The sequence below is a fragment of the Opisthocomus hoazin genome, chromosome 1 (genome assembly GCF_030867145.1).
Source record: "Opisthocomus hoazin isolate bOpiHoa1 chromosome 1, bOpiHoa1.hap1, whole genome shotgun sequence".
Taxonomy (NCBI): Eukaryota; Metazoa; Chordata; class Aves; order Opisthocomiformes; family Opisthocomidae; genus Opisthocomus; species Opisthocomus hoazin.
Genome location: NC_134414.1, coordinates 70,139,403 through 70,158,593, shown reverse-complemented (window position 1 = coordinate 70,158,593; position 19,191 = coordinate 70,139,403). Strand labels below are relative to the sequence as shown.

At 43.7% G+C, this 19,191-nt stretch overlaps 1 protein-coding gene across 1 annotated transcript in view; it reads right to left on the bottom strand.

Annotated features, from left to right (window-relative positions):
* Positions 1-492: 492 nt before the first annotated feature.
* Positions 493-19,191, bottom strand: part of COL4A2 (collagen type IV alpha 2 chain) — a 154,939-nt gene continuing 136,240 nt past the window's right edge. The window contains exons 33-48 of the mRNA XM_075424719.1: positions 17,965-18,090; positions 17,430-17,611; positions 16,553-16,616; positions 16,090-16,164; positions 15,379-15,486; positions 13,905-14,012; positions 12,580-12,651; positions 12,024-12,149; positions 10,503-10,619; positions 8,740-8,901; positions 8,506-8,604; positions 7,623-7,769; positions 6,894-7,010; positions 5,859-6,050; positions 5,227-5,513; positions 493-2,193 (exon numbers count right to left, since the gene is read on the bottom strand). Coding sequence (XP_075280834.1) covers positions 1,939-2,193; positions 5,227-5,513; positions 5,859-6,050; positions 6,894-7,010; positions 7,623-7,769; positions 8,506-8,604; positions 8,740-8,901; positions 10,503-10,619; positions 12,024-12,149; positions 12,580-12,651; positions 13,905-14,012; positions 15,379-15,486; positions 16,090-16,164; positions 16,553-16,616; positions 17,430-17,611; positions 17,965-18,090 — 2,237 coding nt within the window. The 3' untranslated portion in view covers positions 493-1,938. The remainder of the gene's footprint in view (positions 2,194-5,226; positions 5,514-5,858; positions 6,051-6,893; positions 7,011-7,622; positions 7,770-8,505; positions 8,605-8,739; positions 8,902-10,502; positions 10,620-12,023; positions 12,150-12,579; positions 12,652-13,904; positions 14,013-15,378; positions 15,487-16,089; positions 16,165-16,552; positions 16,617-17,429; positions 17,612-17,964; positions 18,091-19,191) is intronic.

Here is a 19,191-nt window from a genome sequence, read left to right as displayed (position 1 = left end):
AGCTGATTTCAAGCTCAGGTAGTTTCTCTGTTTATGGCTATATCTAATTATATGTACAACTAATCTAGGTTAGCTAGTGTGCTAGCTAAGAACTTTAACTTAGTTTATATTTTTTGCGGAGATGATACTTGTCAAGTTTGGTTGATGTTGGTTTCCTGAACATTGTAGACCATGAATAATATGGTGCTTTGATCTGGAACATCACAAGTTATTGTCTTAAATTGTTCTTCCTAACAACAGATAAAGTAGAAGTTTCAGTAGTTTGGCTTAAACAAGCAAATTTAGAAACACAGCTTCCCTCTTGGAGCTGTTTAAGTGCCAGGAAATAAACATGTATATTCCTGGTTGAAGAGTTTGTATTTGAGCGGAAGCAGCTTTCTGGTAGTGTGTTCTTAATTCCTTAGGTTCAAACAAAGTAATTCAACAGAGCAGTCCATACATATCACATAGAAAACCACTGCTCACAGAATGAAAATCATGCACAAACAGAGGTGTAGAAAAACTGTATTTTATTTATGATACAGTGAGGATGGAATGTAATTACAAAAGTCGAGAAGCACCTAAAGCAGGAGTGAGGTGACTGTTGGAAAATCATTGTCATTGCTATAAAAGTCTCTTCGATTTCAGTTTTAAGCAGTCGGGTATATATAATCAGAGTACGCGAACAGGAAATTTGCAGCCGATCCTTTTTCTACCCCCTCTCTTGCAGTGGTGACAGACGACTTTGGGCTAAATTGCTTCTTTCTACAGAAGGAAAGAGCGAGCCATTCTGGGCATTTATCAAGCCTGGCATTCAATAACCTGGTTCTCTATGGGAAAAGATGCTGCCAAATAAATGCCTTGCTTCCTTCCCCTTCACTTCTGCAAGGACGGCTGTGTGCCAGCTGGGATGGCGGTCACCCCACTGCCCCGTGGCCCCAGCTGCCAGGACAGCATGCGTTCAGACAGACGACTGCCAGGTCTGGAACTCCTGCATCGAGCAATACACTCTCCTGCAAAACCTACCCTAGGTGTGATAGCTGCTCCAGCAGCACGTGGTTAAAGTCTGTTGGTGACGAGCGGCTTGATTTCAGGGGGGAAAAGCTGCAATGCAAAAACCACTCGGTGCCGCTGCTGCGTGGGCAGCGTGACGCAGACGAATGCCCACAACACAGTGACGCAAGAGACCTTTGTAATGATCCTTTGCCCTGGGCTATGTCTAGGGAAAAAATCCTCAAGCTTGTAAAATAAGATGCTGGTGTTCATCATACAGTCTCCTAATCAGAATAGGAAGAGTTACATTTTAGGGTCACTATTTTTGGGAGGCCTGTGGGCTTCTCCACTATTGCCAGTGGTCAAGTGCTAAAGCATGGTGAGGCTTGAAAAAAACAAATACAATAAAAAGATGATTGTCTGGGGTATGTTTGAAATGCCCAAGCATAAAATACTAAAATCAAAGTTAAGTTTCAATTCTGGACATAAGCACATTCCCGACTATATTTTCAGTATTTTGCAAGGGTTTAGCACTTTGATCACCCTGTGTTAATTTACAGAACTGCAGCTGTTAGTGTTTACTGTTGTGACAAATACAGTAAATAGAAAAGATAGATGTATTCTCTTAAAGTAAGTGTAGTGGGTATCTGACCAAGGTAACCATTTATTATTGAAGTTTTTTTGGCATTTCAAAGCTGCGAGTATTTGTATCATTTGGCAAATTATGTAATGTTAGACTAGCAAAAAATGTATATATATTGCATAGTAGGAGAACACAGCACTAGATGCGTGTGTTAGACTTAATTTGCTTTTACAGACACTTTTAAAAATTAATTTTCCATTCAGCTTTTGAGGTAATAAGTTAAAAAAGCACCAACGTGATTTACTCAAATGTCTAACTATCATGGAAGGCTTCACTGTATAAGACCTACATGATAAGCAGGTTCCTTATACTGTGAAAGACCTCTATAAATTTTTCATACAGACTTGACACCTGCTGATATGGCTTCGGATGAGTCCTGCCTTGAGCGTATCTGCCGAGGGCTTGCTTTGGAAGGGCTGGTCGATCGTAGTGAGCCAGAAGCTGTATTTATTCGCAAAGTAGTGACAGGTTCCGCGTGCGCCGTTGCATTCGATGAAAGGAGTCGCTCTGAAATCTTCCAGGCAGCTCCCAGGAGAAACCAGCGACTGTCCGCCGCCTTCATCACCAGCAGCAGTGTGCTAAACGAGACAAGGAGGGCAGCGTTCAGAGGACAACCTTGGGCAATGCTGTCAAAAACTTGCATGTGGGAAAAGGGAAAACCCACTAGAATTGCTCCTAATCCTTATCTCCGGAGCAGAGAGTCGGCTACTCCTGCACCCGTGTAAGGCTTAAGGGTTTGGCTATGTTTCAGCTATACAAAGGAGCTAGCTCATATGTTGATGCCACTTCAAACTCTTCTGGCAAACATCTTTTCTATAGTTACAGTTTTCACTGCTGGAAGTCTTAGAATTGGAGAATCATTTAGGTGGGAAGGGCCCACTGGAGCTCACTTCAGCCAGTCCCCTGCTCAAAGCAGGGCCGACTACAAAGTTGCCCTTGGTCGCTCCGGGGCACTGCCGAGTTGTTAATACCTCCAAGGATGGAGTTTCCACAGCCCCTCCGGGCAACCTGTTCCCCTGTTTGTTTACCCTCACTGGGAAGAACTTTCCACCGTATATCTAACTTGAATTTTCCAAATTATAAAGTCAGTCTTACTCTGCATCGCACATGAGCAGCACTGTGGAAACAAAATTAGCTTCTATGCAAATAACTAGTTCCCTCTAGGGCAGATCTTTGGCAGCAAATTACACCGAAATCATGCATCTTTACACCGCTCAGCTGTTACCTTTGACACGTACTGTGGTAACTGAATGTTACTTTTCTTCTGTCAAACGCGTCACTAACAAAACAGTCATTTCCTCTGTCCCTTTAAGAGCTATAGAGCTGCATTTTTAAGTGAAGTTGTTTAATTTTCTCTTAAAAACTGAAGGAATTTGCAATGTAAAAGAAAACAGCTGGAAAATAAAGTTGCTAAATAGTTTTGTAAATGTAGGGAGAAATCTGAGCACCAAATCCAAAATGTCTGCCTGCCTATGTTTTAATGAACACCGTAGTATAAAAGTGCAGGCTGTAACTGGCTTGGTTTGTGCTGCGAGAGGCCCACTGTGTTCGTGTAAATGAGTAACAGAAGTGGCCACCTTTTAACAGGGTAAAGGACTCTGAGCTCTGGCTAGGGTTAGGTGTTGCTGAAGTTTAGACAGATGTTTTTTACAAAAAATCCAAAAACCAGAACAACAACTCCCTCCTCCCAAAGCCCCCCACCCAAATCCCAAAGCTGCAGCCCACCAGTCATCTTAGAAATCTGCAAGATTCGCTAAGCAGTGAAGATCAAGAGCAAAACCGTTCCAGCATGCCTCCACAAAGAAGCATAAACCGTGAACAGCTTTGAGGCCTTTGCAGCCGGAGCTGGAAAGCAGTTGGTAAGAACGGCGCACGCTGCTTGAGCCCTGGCTTGGGAGCAGACCCGCCTGACAGCCTCAGGACGAGCTCGGGCATTCCTGCGCTCAGCATACGAACTCCAGCTCTGCGCCTGGAGGATCTCTTCTTGTGTTGGCCACGGCCTTGTATCCTTCCACGACACCCACGCTACCCTGCCTTGATAGGATGCATGATAGCAGAGTGCCCTTGCCACGTAACATCTTACTGACTTCCGCGGCTATTTGGGCTGCAGTCCCTGATGACTCCCTTCATGACGGTGCCTTACCCAGGGGAAGGAGGTGACAAGTTTCAGCCAAGGAAGTAAAACAGAATGTACTCTGAGATACCCACAAGTACGCTGTACTTCTTCCGTAGCGGCCTGAGAAGCAAAAATGTGTACACCAAACACTTCATTTGCTCCGAATGCTGGCTAGGAAAAAGTGAATTCTTCTCGCTGTGTGTTCCTTGGCGCTGGCAGACTTGGCCTGGCAAAAAGTTCTTGCTAAGGTGACAACTTTGCTTTTAACAATGCTCAGTGTTTACACAGAGCTTTGCAAACATTTAATTAATCCTTGGAATTCTGCTGAAGTAACGATGAGATCGGTATCAGGGCTTTTTATAGAAGCAAAAGAGAGGTCAAACATAGGGCTGGTCAAAAATTTGATCTGCCCTCTCAAAATGGGGTGTTTTTTTATGTAACTAAATGAAAAATATCACATCTCCCTTATTTTCTGAAAAATTTAAGTTTTTTGCTTTTGACAAGCAAATGTTTTGCAGGTAAGATTGATTATTGTTCCTCTATGACGTTTTCTGCCAGAGGAATCTTATTTTTTTCCCCCCAACCCTGTTTACTTCAGCATTCAGTCCAGTCTTTAATGAGTTAACAACATGGGCGTATTGCTGCAGGTTTTGACTCTCGTGTACATCAAGCAAGACAGAAAAATGAGCACCTGTCAGATCATGCAGTAACGTATTCTAGCTGTTCTTTTAAATGTCCCTTCCCCACCCAAACTATTCTATGTTCTATGTTAAGCCCTCCGGTGCTTACATGATCCCTCCGTACAGTCTTGCAAGAAGAGCAGGTCAGGCCCTTCGGTAGTTCTTCCACTGCACACCTAACGCTAAGCTTTTCTGTAACATCCCATTTCCTAATTATAAGAGCCCAAGACCTAAGCGATCCTACAAGCCATAGGCTACACAGCGCAGCTCTTGTTGCCATTAGAGATATGGCACTGAAGTTTCATCTTACAAACAGGAGGCTGTCTCTCTTTCCAGACTAGGTGAAAAACTTCAGCTTCTAAATCTTCGACCAAACATCAATGATTTTAAGTTTCCAAAAGAAGGGGAAAAGCTTTGCAGATTTTTTTCTCCAGATCAGCTTCTTAATAGTGATGTACATACGTAACTCCCAATCTTCAGCTGTGAAAATGCTTTGTAGGTGACTGTTGCACCTCAGGGCAATTTTATTTGCTAATCCACAGCTGCCCCTGTGTGTAGTGCTCCAAAGCACTGTTTTCTACATAAAGTAAGGACTCCAGATGCTAGTCTGACAAGAGGCAATTTTCTCTGCAATTCACATAAATTTTTGTTTCTCCTTTTCTGCTTCCTAGAAACTAGTTTTGTAGTTCCCTGGTTCCCCAGTATGATGCATGGTTTTGGTGTTGCTGCATCTAAAACACAACAGCCTTGCTAGTATCTGAGGCTCAAACTTAGAACCCAGTGCCACACAGAATGTGACACTGGAGAACAAATACCATAAGGAAGGAGTATCCGATCCACAGACTGCGCCAGCCTTCAGGGCAGTGAGGAATAGAAGCTTCTTGGCTGTGGACAGCAATTGCCACAGCTGGGGCCTCACAAACTGAGCAGCGACTGATATACGGCCTAATGTCTTCTTCTGCCACGGGCATCATCGGAAGTGGTGCTGTAGTTGAGAGCCAGTAGGATTTATCATTTCGATTTGCATAATAACAAATATCCCCAGGGTTACAGTAGAGGAACGGCATAGTACTAAAACGAGCCAAACATGAACCGGCCAGCCCTGTTAAAAAAGAAAAAAAAAAAAAGAGAAATGATGGCAATCATTCTTACAGAAGACAATGCACGTTTTCAGTTTCCTGCTCCTTCCCAAGCACGTGTCAGTGAAACCCTGCTGTCCAGAATGTTTTGCTGGCTTTACAGAGCCCCTTGAACAACACTAATGACCTGCAGGAGCTCTCTCAGGAGCACTCTATGCAGACACACAACTTTTATCTTCTCATTTTGGTGTTTCCTAAGCCTGTTCGCTGAAGTCCCAGCTTTCTCTAAGTTCCATTTCTTTATTCTTTTTGTTCTTTTCAGCCAGAGAGATGGAACTGAGGCTGCTGCCAGCAACACCTGCACGTACCTAGATCCTGGTTGTGAGCTTTCTCTTGTCCTTCAAAGTACAGCAGGCTGTATCCACTCCAGAGTTTGTTCATGCCAACTGGGCACATCGGCTCTTGGTCGGACTGGCTGTGCTTCACCAGCAGGTAGCCCATGCTAACGCTGCGCCCCGGCATGCCTGGCAGCCCGGGGCTGCCGGGGCGGCCGGGCTGACCTGAGGAGAGCAGGGAAAAAGAAATAATGCAGCTTAGTCTGGGCTCCCACAAACGCTCTGATGCTACCTGGTATTTCAGCTAAGCTGCTGATGAACAAAGCTTAATTGCATGATGCCTCTTCTTACGGTAAATTACTGTTAAAAGAGCCGTAATTCTGGGATTATAGCAGTGGCTTTTGAAGTAGATTGGTGCTGGATCAGGCGCCCTGGTTTCAAAGATGATGTATTTCACTGTCAGAGCCAGGGAAAGTCACATAGAAAGTTGTGATGAATTTGAGCATACTTTGTACAATGCAGATGAGCACATTTTTCCTTCAAAACATTTTCTTAGTCCAAGATTAACCAATGGTTTTTGAATTGCTTGCAGTCGCTTCATATGCTTAAAACTATGCTCTGTAAATACCTTTTTCTCTATGTACTTAGGTAATTAAGATAGTAATCTGCTCTTTGATTGGTTAAGGACACAGGCATTTCATTTACAAATACGTTCGCTTAAACATCACGTGTCCAAGTATCACCTACCCAACCATTCATTTCCATGAATGTAACTGCTAGTAAAACACTAGGCTGAAATACTTCAGAGAAAATCAATATAAAAATACACTCAGATCAAACCAAACTCACTCACATGAGTTGACTGACATCTACATCAAAACTTACTCCAAAAATATTGCTTTAAGAGAACTCTGTTAAAAGTTAGTTAGTTGTCCCTTTTGAAGAAGCTGTGAAGACAGAAACTTTCTCTCTCCTCCCCTCCTCCCCACCCAGTGACCTAGTAACTGCAGAATGATTTATGGCAGTGAAACGGGGAGGGGGGAAGAAGTGCTGTGCGACATCTCTTACCTTCAAATCCCACTGGACCCTGAAACCCCGTTGCTCCTTGTTCACCTCTGGAGCCAGGAGGAGCTGGAATGCCACCCCTGCCCTGAAGTCCTGGATCTCCAGGTGAGCCTCTGAAACCTTGCACCAACAACAGTTATGAGCACAGTGACTGCAGAGATCTCAACATGCTACCCACTTTGTTAACATGTGCTCTGCTTGCCCATGTTTGGTCCTGTCTGCCAGGTTTACCAATTTACACTAAAGGCAAGATCCTATGGTTCTTGCTCAGGCAAAGAGCACCGACTTCATTGGAAAAGTTTGGTGGGATCAAGACTACATGAGCCCCACAACCTTAATCTTTCACTCTTGCTGCCACCACACGTCTCTGATCCGGCTAGTAGCAGGAGGTGCACTGCATCGGGGTCCGTGCATCACTAACACCACAGTCCCTGGGTTGAAAGCACCTCCACAAGGATGTGCTCATTTCCACCAAAGACATTCAGACGTGATTTAAGTGAGATCCATATCTGATGTTGCTTTGGCCATGGGAGTGTTGTCAAAGCTTTCTCCTGTTTTTCTTATGTTCTGAATGCTGAGAGGAGAAGAAAGCCAAGCCCTGGCTTTGCAAGACCAAACTTTGACTCCTTTCTGACTTACAGAATTTAAAGTAGAAGAGAGCCAAAGCAGTGCTCTGGTGGCTTCACTCTGCTAAGGGTAACTGAGCTTTCACTCTGAGTGTGCGATTCCTACCTGGATCGCCCGGTGGACCCTGAGCTCCCATATCTCCTGGGCTTCCTTGCGGTCCTATATTTCCACGGGGACCTGGTGAACCTTGCTCAGCAACCAGCCTCGGAGGAAGAGGGGGCAGCCCAGGAGAGCCTGGAGGGCCCTGAAAGCCTGTGATTGGAAGCAAGATGAGATAATTTGTTAAAAAAACCCAAACTCTCTACATTTTCCTTAATGTGCTTTCATCCACGGATATGTTGCTGGTACTTGGATGCATATGTGAGAGAAGCACTATGGTCTGCACACTATGGTCTGCACCTCACCGCCTTGGGTATAGAAGCTGTATTCCTTATACTGGGGAAATGCACTTGAGTACGGGGATTGTCTGCTCTTGAAGAGCACAAAGATAAGCAGAAGGAAATGAATGATGCTACTGCTCCCTCACTTGGGCCACGGGAAATTGGGAAGTTCCCCTCAAATAGCCAACGGCTCTCTGAGGTGCAGCATCATCTTTTGGTGGGCTCCTGGAGACACAAATACACAATGGCATAGATGGAATGAAGGAATTTAAATATATATTTCTAAGTATCCAGTATGTCTACCCTGCAGGAGTAGTTTAGATCAGGAATTCTTCTTTTTTTAAACCCCCAAAGGGGCTCTGATTTTGGAGTCGGCACCTCATACAAAATAAATTCATAAAGGCAAAAAATTGACTACCCATTTTAAATTCAGGCACCTGTCCACTGGAATTGGCCAGGGGCCACAGGGAGTCATGCAGGCTGGAAGGGACTCTGTGGGTCACAGAGCCCAACCTCCTGCTCAAAGCAGGGCCAGTTAGGTCAGGCTCTGAGGAGCAGCAAAGTAAGAAGTTTAGAAAGGAGTCACGCATCTGACTGCACTTACTCACCGGTTAGTCCTCTATCTCCCTTGGGTCCAATGGGTCCCAAATCACCTGGAAATCCTACGGTGCCCATAAAGCCGATGACACCTTGTTCACCCCTGCGACCTTTAATGCAAAATGACAGGTGGCATTACTGTATTTCGACACAGATCAAGGAAGTGCAAAAGCCAGGTTATTAAAGCTGCTGTAGTGTAGGAGGTTCCCCTGTCCTCAGCCAAGATCAGCAGTTCCCATCCTTACCTTTTGGTCCAGGGTACCCGGGAACGCCAGGTCTCCCAGCTGGTCCAGGATCACCTCTATCTCCTTTTGGGCCAATTTGTCCACTCACCCCTGTTTGTCCACTTTCTCCTTTGCTTCCTGGCGGAGCTGGTATGCCAGGCTGCCCCTGTAGTCCTGGATAGCCTGTTTAGAGCACACAGAGGTTGTAATTTGTTTATACTTAAGATCTGGGCACAGGGGAAAGTAACAGTACTATCTGATTGTAACCCATCAAGTTTTATTTCCTTAATTTAAGCGGGGAGCTAATGCTTAGGTCCCCAGTAGACTTGTTCAGCACTCCTGCTCCTGCTCTCAGGCTGGCATACCCTTCTGCTGCGGGGGCAGAGGAATTAGAGCATGAAGCTCCCACAAAGCACGGTGTCATCTCAAGGACGTTTTCAGCAGAAGTGGGGTGCCTGCTGAGATACACCCTGCAATGAGTTATTCCTTCCCCAGAAAATGCCCTGCTTCACTGGGTGCTTCCCTGCTTTATCCTAAATTCTCCAAGCAACTAGAGAGAAATCAGGCAGCAGCAAGTACTTGATTCAGTGCCAGGTGGTAAATAAGCCAAGGACTTACTGTTCCGTGTATCTTCGTGCTTCAGTTAAACATCTGGATACAAATAACTACTCCATGCTGTCATGGGAATTATGGGAACAGCTTCTTTTTCCAGAATGACATATTGCCTGAAGCTAAACCTGGCAGGTTTCTGTTCAGTTGCCTTTGCTGCCTAAGAAAATATTTGGACCTTCTTTCTGAGGAGAGAGGGACTTACTAACTGTGGTTCTGAGCAGGGCATCTCTCGTGCTGCCTGTTGAGGTTGGATCACATGTGGATATAAACGCAAGACGCATGTGGCAAAGCAAGAGCGAGCCATGCCTGTCTCACCATTTTGGCTGGGAGATGGTGTTCCTGTTCCCACTCACCTGACTGCTTCTATTTTTATTTTTTAATCCAATGACTGCCTGGGGAGTGGGAATCCGTACACAGAGTTAGGCCAGCTAGCGTTCTCTTTCCATTTGGAAACTGGTGTTTTGTTGGTTTTCAGCTGGTTTGCCTGTTGCAAGTTTTTGCCATGTTTACATAAAAATTTCCATGCATCATATAAAGATGGTAGTGGGACACCTGCAACTTCCACTACAAGCTCTTCACAGTGGCACTACAATCTGAAAGGACTGTGCAGTCCAATAAGCCACAGGTGTATCAGCCTCTGAATACAGAGGGACGCAGAGTCGCTCTTTCGTATGTGTGAGAAGCAGGCTCATAGCATGGACGTTTAGAGAGAAGAGCTGATGCTTCTCAGTGTAACTTTGTTTGTGTGGTAATTGCACACAGGAAAATCTTGTGAATGATTAAGAAAACATTCCGTAGACTTGCAAGTCTGGCACAGACCTCAGATTTTACAGTCGTAAATTAGCATAATGCTTCTGAAAGTCGTTAAGAGAACTCTGGATGATTGAATCTGTTATTTGCATGAAAATCAAACCCTTCCATCAGGACAACCTGGAGGAACTGCCTTTTGCTTTCAAGAGGTCTGTCCCTATTACCTTATGTACCATCAGTTCTGTCCAACAATCATTCATGCACTTTAGTGTTGCATTTAATAGGGATATTTTACTGAGTCAAGACAGAAATAACAATGACTGCTGTTGCTAACCCAGTACTTAATCTTCTGTTGTTGTCTGGGGGCACAACCTTGTGCTTAATCTTTTATTGCTGTCTGAGGGGAATGAGGCATGAATTACCTGGCACTCCGTCTAGACCTGGAGAGCCTTTATCACCAGGATATCCTGATATATTTGAAATCCCAGGAGGCCCTGGAAATCCTTCCTGCCCAGGAATGCCAAAGGGTCCTTGAACTCCTGAAAGGAAAAGAAGAAATAGTACTGCAAGGAAAATGCACAATTGCAATTATAAGGACTCACCGCAGACTAGGTATAAAGACTGGGATTTTCAAAATGGAAATTCTGATTTTTGTTATATTTTTTCAGATGATGTTGTGGAAGTTTTTCTTAAAAGAACTAAATACTAGCTCTGTACCAAAGCTCTCTGGATAGCTAATTACATCTTACTGTGTGGAATGCTAATAATCTTGTGTCTGCCAGGTAAAATATTATTTCAAGATACGAAGTACTCAAAATATCCTTGGTATATGGAAGCAGACAAAAAAGCAACTTTGTTCTAATGTGTCCTGCGGAGTCAGTGGCCAGATACTTAGGGGTTTTTGGGGTCAGTTAAAACTGAAAGTTTGAATCCGAGAAGTTCTCTATAGATGAAAAGTGTTAAATGGCCAAAAATCTGGCCCACTAATGACAGATTATGCTTTTAAGTAGATTCAAGTAGTCAGCAAGCCTCAAAACCCCTTCTGTTATTAATTAAAAAAACCCCTAATAATGTTTAATTTTGACAAGCCAACATGAATAAGTGAAGTAGCTGTATCTTCCAGGGCTTGATAATAAATGTCTGAATGGTGTTTGAGGTGGCACAGCACATTAGTAACAACAAAGCGTAGCACAAAAGAATAGTAATGAGCCATTGAACCAAGTAGGCAAAGGCAGTAAGGTTGTATATATATGACAGTCCTTCATCCTTTTAAAGCCAAAATGTTGGAAAACTTTAAAAAAAGGCCCCGTAATTAGTTGATTCATCCATAACATCAGTCTGGAGGCTCCCTGACAGAAGAACAAGCGGCAGTGAACCATACCAAGATACTTGCAGCCCGCTACAACAAGGTGGGTTTGAGGCGGAAGGCTGTACGCTTACAGTGCACGAGGGGTGACGGCACGAGGAAAGCACTGTGCATGGCAGTAGAGCTCAGGGGGGACCAGAGGGACAATCACACATAGATGGACAGTGAGGCTTTCAGAAGAAAGGTAAACATTGATGGGTTTGCAACAAAAAGAAAGAAAGAAAAGCCATAGCATTTGTTGAACTGGAGACTCATTAGAAATATTTCAGGAGCTGATGGCTGAGAGTAGCCTCTGGCATTCGTAGCATGCTGAGGTCAGTGGGTGCTACAAGATGCTGTTACCATAGGGAAGGACCCAGGCTGCCCTGGAGGGGCTGGCTTGTCCAGCATTGGGCGACACACACGTCTGTTTTGGAGCAAGGGCTGGCCAAGCAGCAGGCACTAACTCCAAACAGCGACCTTCCCCACATCGAGAGCTCTCCTGTACAGCTGTCTACACTACACCACATTTTGTGACATCTGCAACACTCACAGATGAAACAAATAATATGTAGATCCCATTCTCCGGAACACAAACCTGGAACACCCCTGTCTCCCTTCTGACCCGGAGGTCCTCGGCTGCCTTCCACTCTGCTTGGCTCTCCCGCTTCCCCTTTGTCGCCTACCACACCTGGGAACCCTGCAGAGCCGTAGCCATCTGGACCTGTTGGGGAGTTGTTAAAAATTAAGACAAAAGTTGAAATGCTTCCGCAGGTAGTAACATGATTCTATGATTCTATGTAATAACGTATCAGCATGCTAACGTACGTGTATAGAGCATGTGGATTTACTAAACACATGAATCTGTAATGGCTCATTGAAAAAATGGCTCATAATGGGGAAGAAAGGCCTTGAGGCTTTAACTTTTATTATAAGAGGAATGAAATTACGATTTGAAGTTGTGTTCTAATCCAGCTGCGTGGCAGCACATTGTGTATGAAGCTCTTTGCCAGAGCCCACAATAATGAGGCAAATTCCACATTGGGTTTTGGATGACACAGTGAAGAAAGTCACATTGCAGAGGTCTCACGGATCAGACTTGCAGCCAACACAATATAGTGCCTGTGATGAGGCAGAGTAGGAGCCTCACTTGCCTGGTGATCCTGGTAAACCCTTAGTGCCCGGTAAACCATGCAGTCCACCGATTCCTCTTGAGCCAGGCAAGCCTGTTTTAAAATTACACTCATTATTATCTTAATAGTTTCTGTGAGTCTGTATATATTCCTAGGCAAAAAATTAAAATGCTTAAGTAAATACCACTGTGTTAAAATCTTGTGTATTATATGCAAATTCATTCATGACAAAAAGCTTATTATGAAATACACCATGCCATGGTTTTGTGATTGGCAAATTTTTTATTATTCAATAAACTCACTATGAGATTTTTTTTTAAATATCTCTGATCCGTCTGGTAGCATGCCATTAGTTCCAGTCTTGCTACCACAGTTTTGTTAATAACCATCTATAGTTTTCCAAAATCCTCAAACCAAAACAATTATGGTATAATTGTACACTCTAAATGTGATTATAATGAAGCTCTCTTCAGGAGAAATTAACAATTAACTCTGTATCATTAAAAAACCCAAACAAAACCCTAACAAAATGTCTAATAGCTGCTGCTGCTGTTACAGGCAAAATTGATCCCATCTGTTTGTATCTGTCAAAGTGTTAAGCATGATGTTAACACAAGACAGGTATCTCTAAGGAGATCTCTGGATCTAAGGGATCTCTGGAGGACAATTAAACCTTCACAAAAATAAGTGTCTATCTATTCACTGTCTATAAAGGCAGCCTTCATAACTGCATTAGCTTAGATTCGATGCAGATTCAGATAGATGAATCTTACTAGAAGCATGGCAATTTCTGGTTGTACTGTAGAAAAAAATCCGCTTACTTAATATATTAAGGAACTAGGTGGCAACCAATGAGATGCTGTATCCTGTGATACAACCGGCTTCATTTTAAACTATCAATCAATCACCTGTATTTTGATAGCGGAATTCTGTCTGAGCCGTAAGTCATTTATCCTTAAAACCAGACGTTGGATCAGTTCGCAGTTTTTGATGATGACATGGGACAAGTATATTGTTTGCTATCTAATGCCACATTTTAAAGATTTTTTCTCCCCAGCTGTCATGAAAAATGAAAATGTTTCCTGAAAACTGCTTTCCCGGGTGAGAGGGAGGTCATCAGCAACTAAAGTGAGCTCAGCAGACACCAGTCCTTCAGAATCCATAAATCAGAAAGCAACCACATTGGTCTTCATTAATGTACCTGAACTTTATGAGGAATGCATGTCTACTAGAGGGAACTCTGCCAGTCTGGACTGCAAAAAGCCCCCTTTCTTCTTCTTCAGCCCAAAGGAACAATAGCAAGCACTGACACTGAAATGACAGAATAGTTGAAGCTGTAGGAATACCTGGTTGTCCTGGTATGCCAGGCCAGCCGGGAGTTCCCTTTTCACCTTGAAATCCAGACGTCCCGGGGCTTCCTTGCTGCCCTGGGGGGCCAACCAGCCCCGGAAAACCTACGGGACAATGATGAATCATGGCTCATGAGTGTCCTGAAAACTGATAGCCCGAAGTACCAACTTGTGCTACTTTCATTCACCAAGGTAGCAAAATGAAGGCTTTCCCCGCCCCGCTGATGTCATTGTATGACACTGAACTGCTCACCCAGGTGGAAGAAAACTAAAGGGAGAAAAGGTAGGAAAGGCAAGGTGTAACAGAACAATTAATTACAAACTTCGCGTTTCTGACAACCTCAACTATAGTGCACTCCTCCTATTAAAATGATAATTTTACTCTATTGCCAGTTACAATAAGTAATATCATTCATGTGCACCTCAGTTTCCCTTTCTGCAGCATCTGGAGATGGAATCTTGTCCTGGGTTCAGCTGGGATAGAGTTAATTTTCACAAGAAGCTGGCTGGGCTGACCCAAACAGCCAGCCAAATGGGATATTCTATACCATGTGCTGTCATGCTCAGTATTTAAGCGGGGAGCTGGCTGAAGGAGGGGAATTTGCTACTCAGGAGCAAGCTGAGCCTCGGGTGGTGAGAACACTGCATGTTGTATATGCTTTTTATCAGTATTGTTGGTTGTTGTTTTCTTCTCCCTTTGCCATTCTGTTAAACTGTTCTCATCCCAGTCCTTGAGTTTTGCCTTTTTCCTTCTGCGTCTCCTCCCCATCCCACTGGGGAGGGGTGAGGAGTGAGAGAGTAACTGTGTGGTTCTTTGTTGCAAATTGAGACAAAACCGCAACAAATCTCCATCTGGATCTGCCAACTGGAAAGGTGATCAGACAAGGACTGTCTCCCAGTGAGGTACCTACCAAAACTGCTCCAGTCTTGGCTGGAGTTTCTAAGCCCTATAAGCATAGGAGAAATGTTCTGAAAGAGCATTTTCATGATCGTCCTGCAATAAGACGTGTTCTTAAGCCCCAATTTTATGATCCAGCCAGAGCCGACCCTGACTTTGGTTCCCCAATACTCTTGTACAGTCAGCCAACAAGGCTGGCTCAAAGTCTCCGTAACTGGGTCCTGGAGGATATTGACTTCATTTATGGCAGAAAAGAGCACTGAAAAGTCCACCTCCTTGTAGTATTGAGACAGCATTCGAATACCTGACTATGCCAGCAATAGAACACTTTGACTGGATACAAGATCGCTATAAAAAAGGAAAAACTGGTATGAAGCAGAGTTTGGCTTTTGAAATTTCCTCTCAGTAAGTTCTACCATGCGTTTCACATCCTTTTCACTGCACTTTACCAACTGACAGATTGATCAACATATTAAAAAATGTAATGACTTTCTTTTGAGAGAAAAGAGGTTTTGTCTTTCCCTTCTTAAGCAGTTTTATTCTTTGGAGCATTAAAAAAAAATAATATTTTACCTTCCTGTCCCACAGAGCCAGGGACACCCTGTGTGCCCTTGAGGCCTTCAATGCCAGGGAAACCAGGATCACCGCCTTCGCCCTTTTGTCCTGTGCCTCCTCTTGCTCCTGGAAAACCACAAAACAAGTATATTCTATTAATAATCTCTATACAGCCCTAAGCTAACAAGCATAATGTGAAGTGGGCTACCGAATGGGTCCTAGTCTTGCCACATAAAGACATTCTTCTAGTCATGGTGCTTGCATAACCTGGGAGAATGAAATCGTCTACAGCACACCGGCCAAACCATCATTAAATTTGTTTTTAAAAGTATTTGCTAAATTATGTGGAATATGACACCAATGTTCAAGTGTGCTGCATGTGCAAGGATAGCTCCAACGGTAATACATTACTTAACCAACCCAATCCAAAATCGACCTGACTCAGCTGCTATCCCATCTTCCACAATTATGGCCTGATATTGCTCCTTTTGTCATCAATGGCAAAAAATTACATGGAAATGTTTTACTGGAGTTGCATGTGCCATAACTACTTTCAATGGGAGAGGTAAACATAGCACATACGTAAAGAAAATATAAACCTCTTCAGGAGTTGTCATGAGAGCACAGGTTCAACAGCCGTCAAAAGCCCATGGTAAGCTCCCCCTCCTTTCCTCTGTGGACTTTAGTATGTGAAAAGTAATACATCGAGAGCAACTGTGAAATTAATACCTGTTAAGCCTGGCACACCAACTTCCCCTTTAAGGCCTGGCATTCCTGGTAAGTTTATAGTGTCTCCCCGCTCACCTGTTTCAAGTGAAAATGAACACATGAGGGATAAGGCTTAAAATTAAACAGTTTTTCCTGTTGTTTTGAATGAGTTGTAACTTCCGAGGCAAAATTCAGTAATTATTATCTTTCTAGAAAAAAAGACGATCAAGTTAAAGAAAGAAAAACATAAAGTCTCTAGAACAGCTGCCCTCCCTGCCATGGATGTATTAATCCATGGACAGTACATGTTGCATGAAAGTAACAGTATTAACCTGTTCATAGCCTCCTACATCTACAGTATCATTCTCTAAAACTGTACGAAGACTCTTTTAAGACTGGAGACCCCCTAAGACTCTTCAGAACTCAATGTTGAAAATTTGATCTAGTGAATACAAAGAGCACTCAAATAAGTGAAGAAACTCACCTATTTCACCATACGAGCCAGGAGTACCAAAATGGCCTGAAATTCCTGGAACACCCTTTTCTCCCTGTCATGTGGTTGAAAACAGGTATCCGTTAACGAGGATGAGAATTTATTCAACTCTCCAAGCAGCACAGTTTGGAAATACTGAAAAAAAGGCTATTAAATTCACCATTTTTGAGTTTCCATAGTACTTTATAGAGTCATTTGGCTGAAATCAGTCAAACCAAACCAGTACAAACCAAGGGACAAGTTATGTTTGCAAAGACTTCAGTTTGAAATTAAGAACATCCAATTATACGTATATGGTAGTGAGTCCTGCAGTCCTTTGTTAGGAAAAAGTCCGATTGAAATCCAAGGCCAAAGCTACCTGAAAGGAACACTGTTTCTGGCTTTCTTAAATAAATGATGTCTGCGAGTTTACTGTCAGGCCTTTTGTAAGACTTTATTTTTTCCAGTGTAACTTATTTTACAGCCAAAGTGAATCACGGTGAATTACCCTCTGGGAGCTGAGATTCTTAGACCCTTTTACAGTTAGATGAGTGACGGTGAGTAATTTTTGGCAGTCCTGGGAGAAAGGGAAGAGCAAGCCCAGCACTGAAAACAATTTTTACTAACAGCTATGGCAATGGGACCAAGGACCTAGAAGGAACTGTCTGGGTTCTCATTGCAAAAAGCTGGCACATGAAAGCTGGATGTCTCCCAATGAGAAAAGAAAGGACTCTGCTAATGAATGTTGGAGGGATCAAGCAAAACTATTTGATCCATTTCAATTTTTATTGCATTTTTATCTTGGCACTTGTAGGGGTGAACACTACTCCCTAGGGAAGCTGAATGCCAGCGCAAGGACTCCCATATTCCCTCACGAGCATGAACTCACCCTGCCTCCTGTGCTGCCAGGGAAGCCTCTGATGCCAGGAGAGCCGGCTGGACCAGGATACCCCTTCAGACCTGTCAGTCCTTTTGCACCGATGTCTCCTTTTGCACCGGCCAGGTAGCTGGGATGCCCAGGGGACCCTGGAGTTCCTGTCTTTCCAGGAATGCCTGGCATTCCCTTGCTACCTGCAAGCGGGGAAGAAGAAAAATAAAGACAACTTAAGCTATTGCAGCTGGGAAGGCTGACACGCAGTTGCTTGTGTGTGAGAAGTTTTCCTGCCAGGGGACTTCTCGAAACGTGGCACCATGATGCGCTCGTACAAAAAGGCAGCATACACACGCGACACAACCCCACAAAGCTTTCCACGGGACTGGCTCTGAGAAACGCAGCGGGAGCTCTGCTTTTGCTGTCAGAGACGTTGCTGGGAGGGCTGCAGCACAGTGGTACGATGAGCGGGGAATATTTAATATGGTAACCGAGAAAAGACAGTGATCGATAGTCCTGAATGTGCTTGCATTGTTTTGCTGTGACCACTGACCTTTTAAGCCAAAGAATCCCTTCGTGCCCCTTTCTCCAGCATCTCCTTTTTCACCTTTAACTTCCATCATCATGCTGGGCTTGAGCTTTGGGGGTTCTCCTGGGGGCCCTTGATCCCCACGGTCACCTAAAGGGTAAAAAAACCCAACCATGTCACAAAAAGCTGGTCAGCAGCACCGTGTTGGGAAAAGAGAACAGAAGGGTGAATTTAGCAACAAGGGGTTAATACATAATCTTTCACAAACCATGGAAAATCCACTTGCATAAAAAGTTACCTGTGTCAGTACGACCTGTCAGCAGAACAGTCAAGCATAAGAACACATGAAAACTGAGTTAAACTTTTGGACATACAATCCTGGGGAGCTGGACCTAGACTCCTCTGTGATGGATAATTTACCTCTCAGCAGAGCAGTTAGGTATCATGTGTTTATAAAAAACCAGAAAGCACACTGGAGAAAGCACAGAAAAGTAGGTTAGTTCCAGCAAAAGGGAAATTCTCAGTCAAAAAGCCTTGGGCAAAACAACGCGTTTGGCTTTGTTACCAGTTATTTTATTCCTTTTCTTGATTTGAAGGTTACTGGTGACAGCAGTAAATAATATCCTGAAGAAAGGACCCAAATAGACTGTACGACAGTCTTTAGTTCTTTGTGGGATGCAGAGACAGGCCAGCCACCCAAACTTGTCTCCTATAATCATGCACTGTCTTATATTTCATCAAGAAGTATATTTGCACTTTTCTTTGCAGGGGCTGTTTTCACAACTGCCTTTTGCTCAGACCTCTCCTGAATTCCTGGGAGCACTGTTTTGCAACCTTTGAACTGCAGACCGTTTTTTCTTAAGTACCTATCTCAGGGTCCCTAGAAAGAACATCTTGGCCTTGTGGTAAAGCGTGTATTTAAAGATAATTGTATGCAAAGAAAAGAGGACTGAGTTACACTTTTCATTTCACTGATGATGATATCAACTGATACGTTTCTGACTTTTAACTTCTTAATTGCCTGGTTTTCTGAATATTTCTGTGCCTTTACAGTGCAACTGGAGAAAAATCTGAATCTTTTCCCCCAAACGCCTTACGCTTCCTGGGAAAAGGCTCTGTTGAGTTCCGCACGTGGCCAGAGGCGCCACTGTCTGAGCTCAGCTGAATAACGAGATGTCTGTCTCCAGCCTTAAATGTGTAAAGATTCACAAAGAAGTAACCTTTCCCTGAGCCTAAAATCCAGGCCTTTCA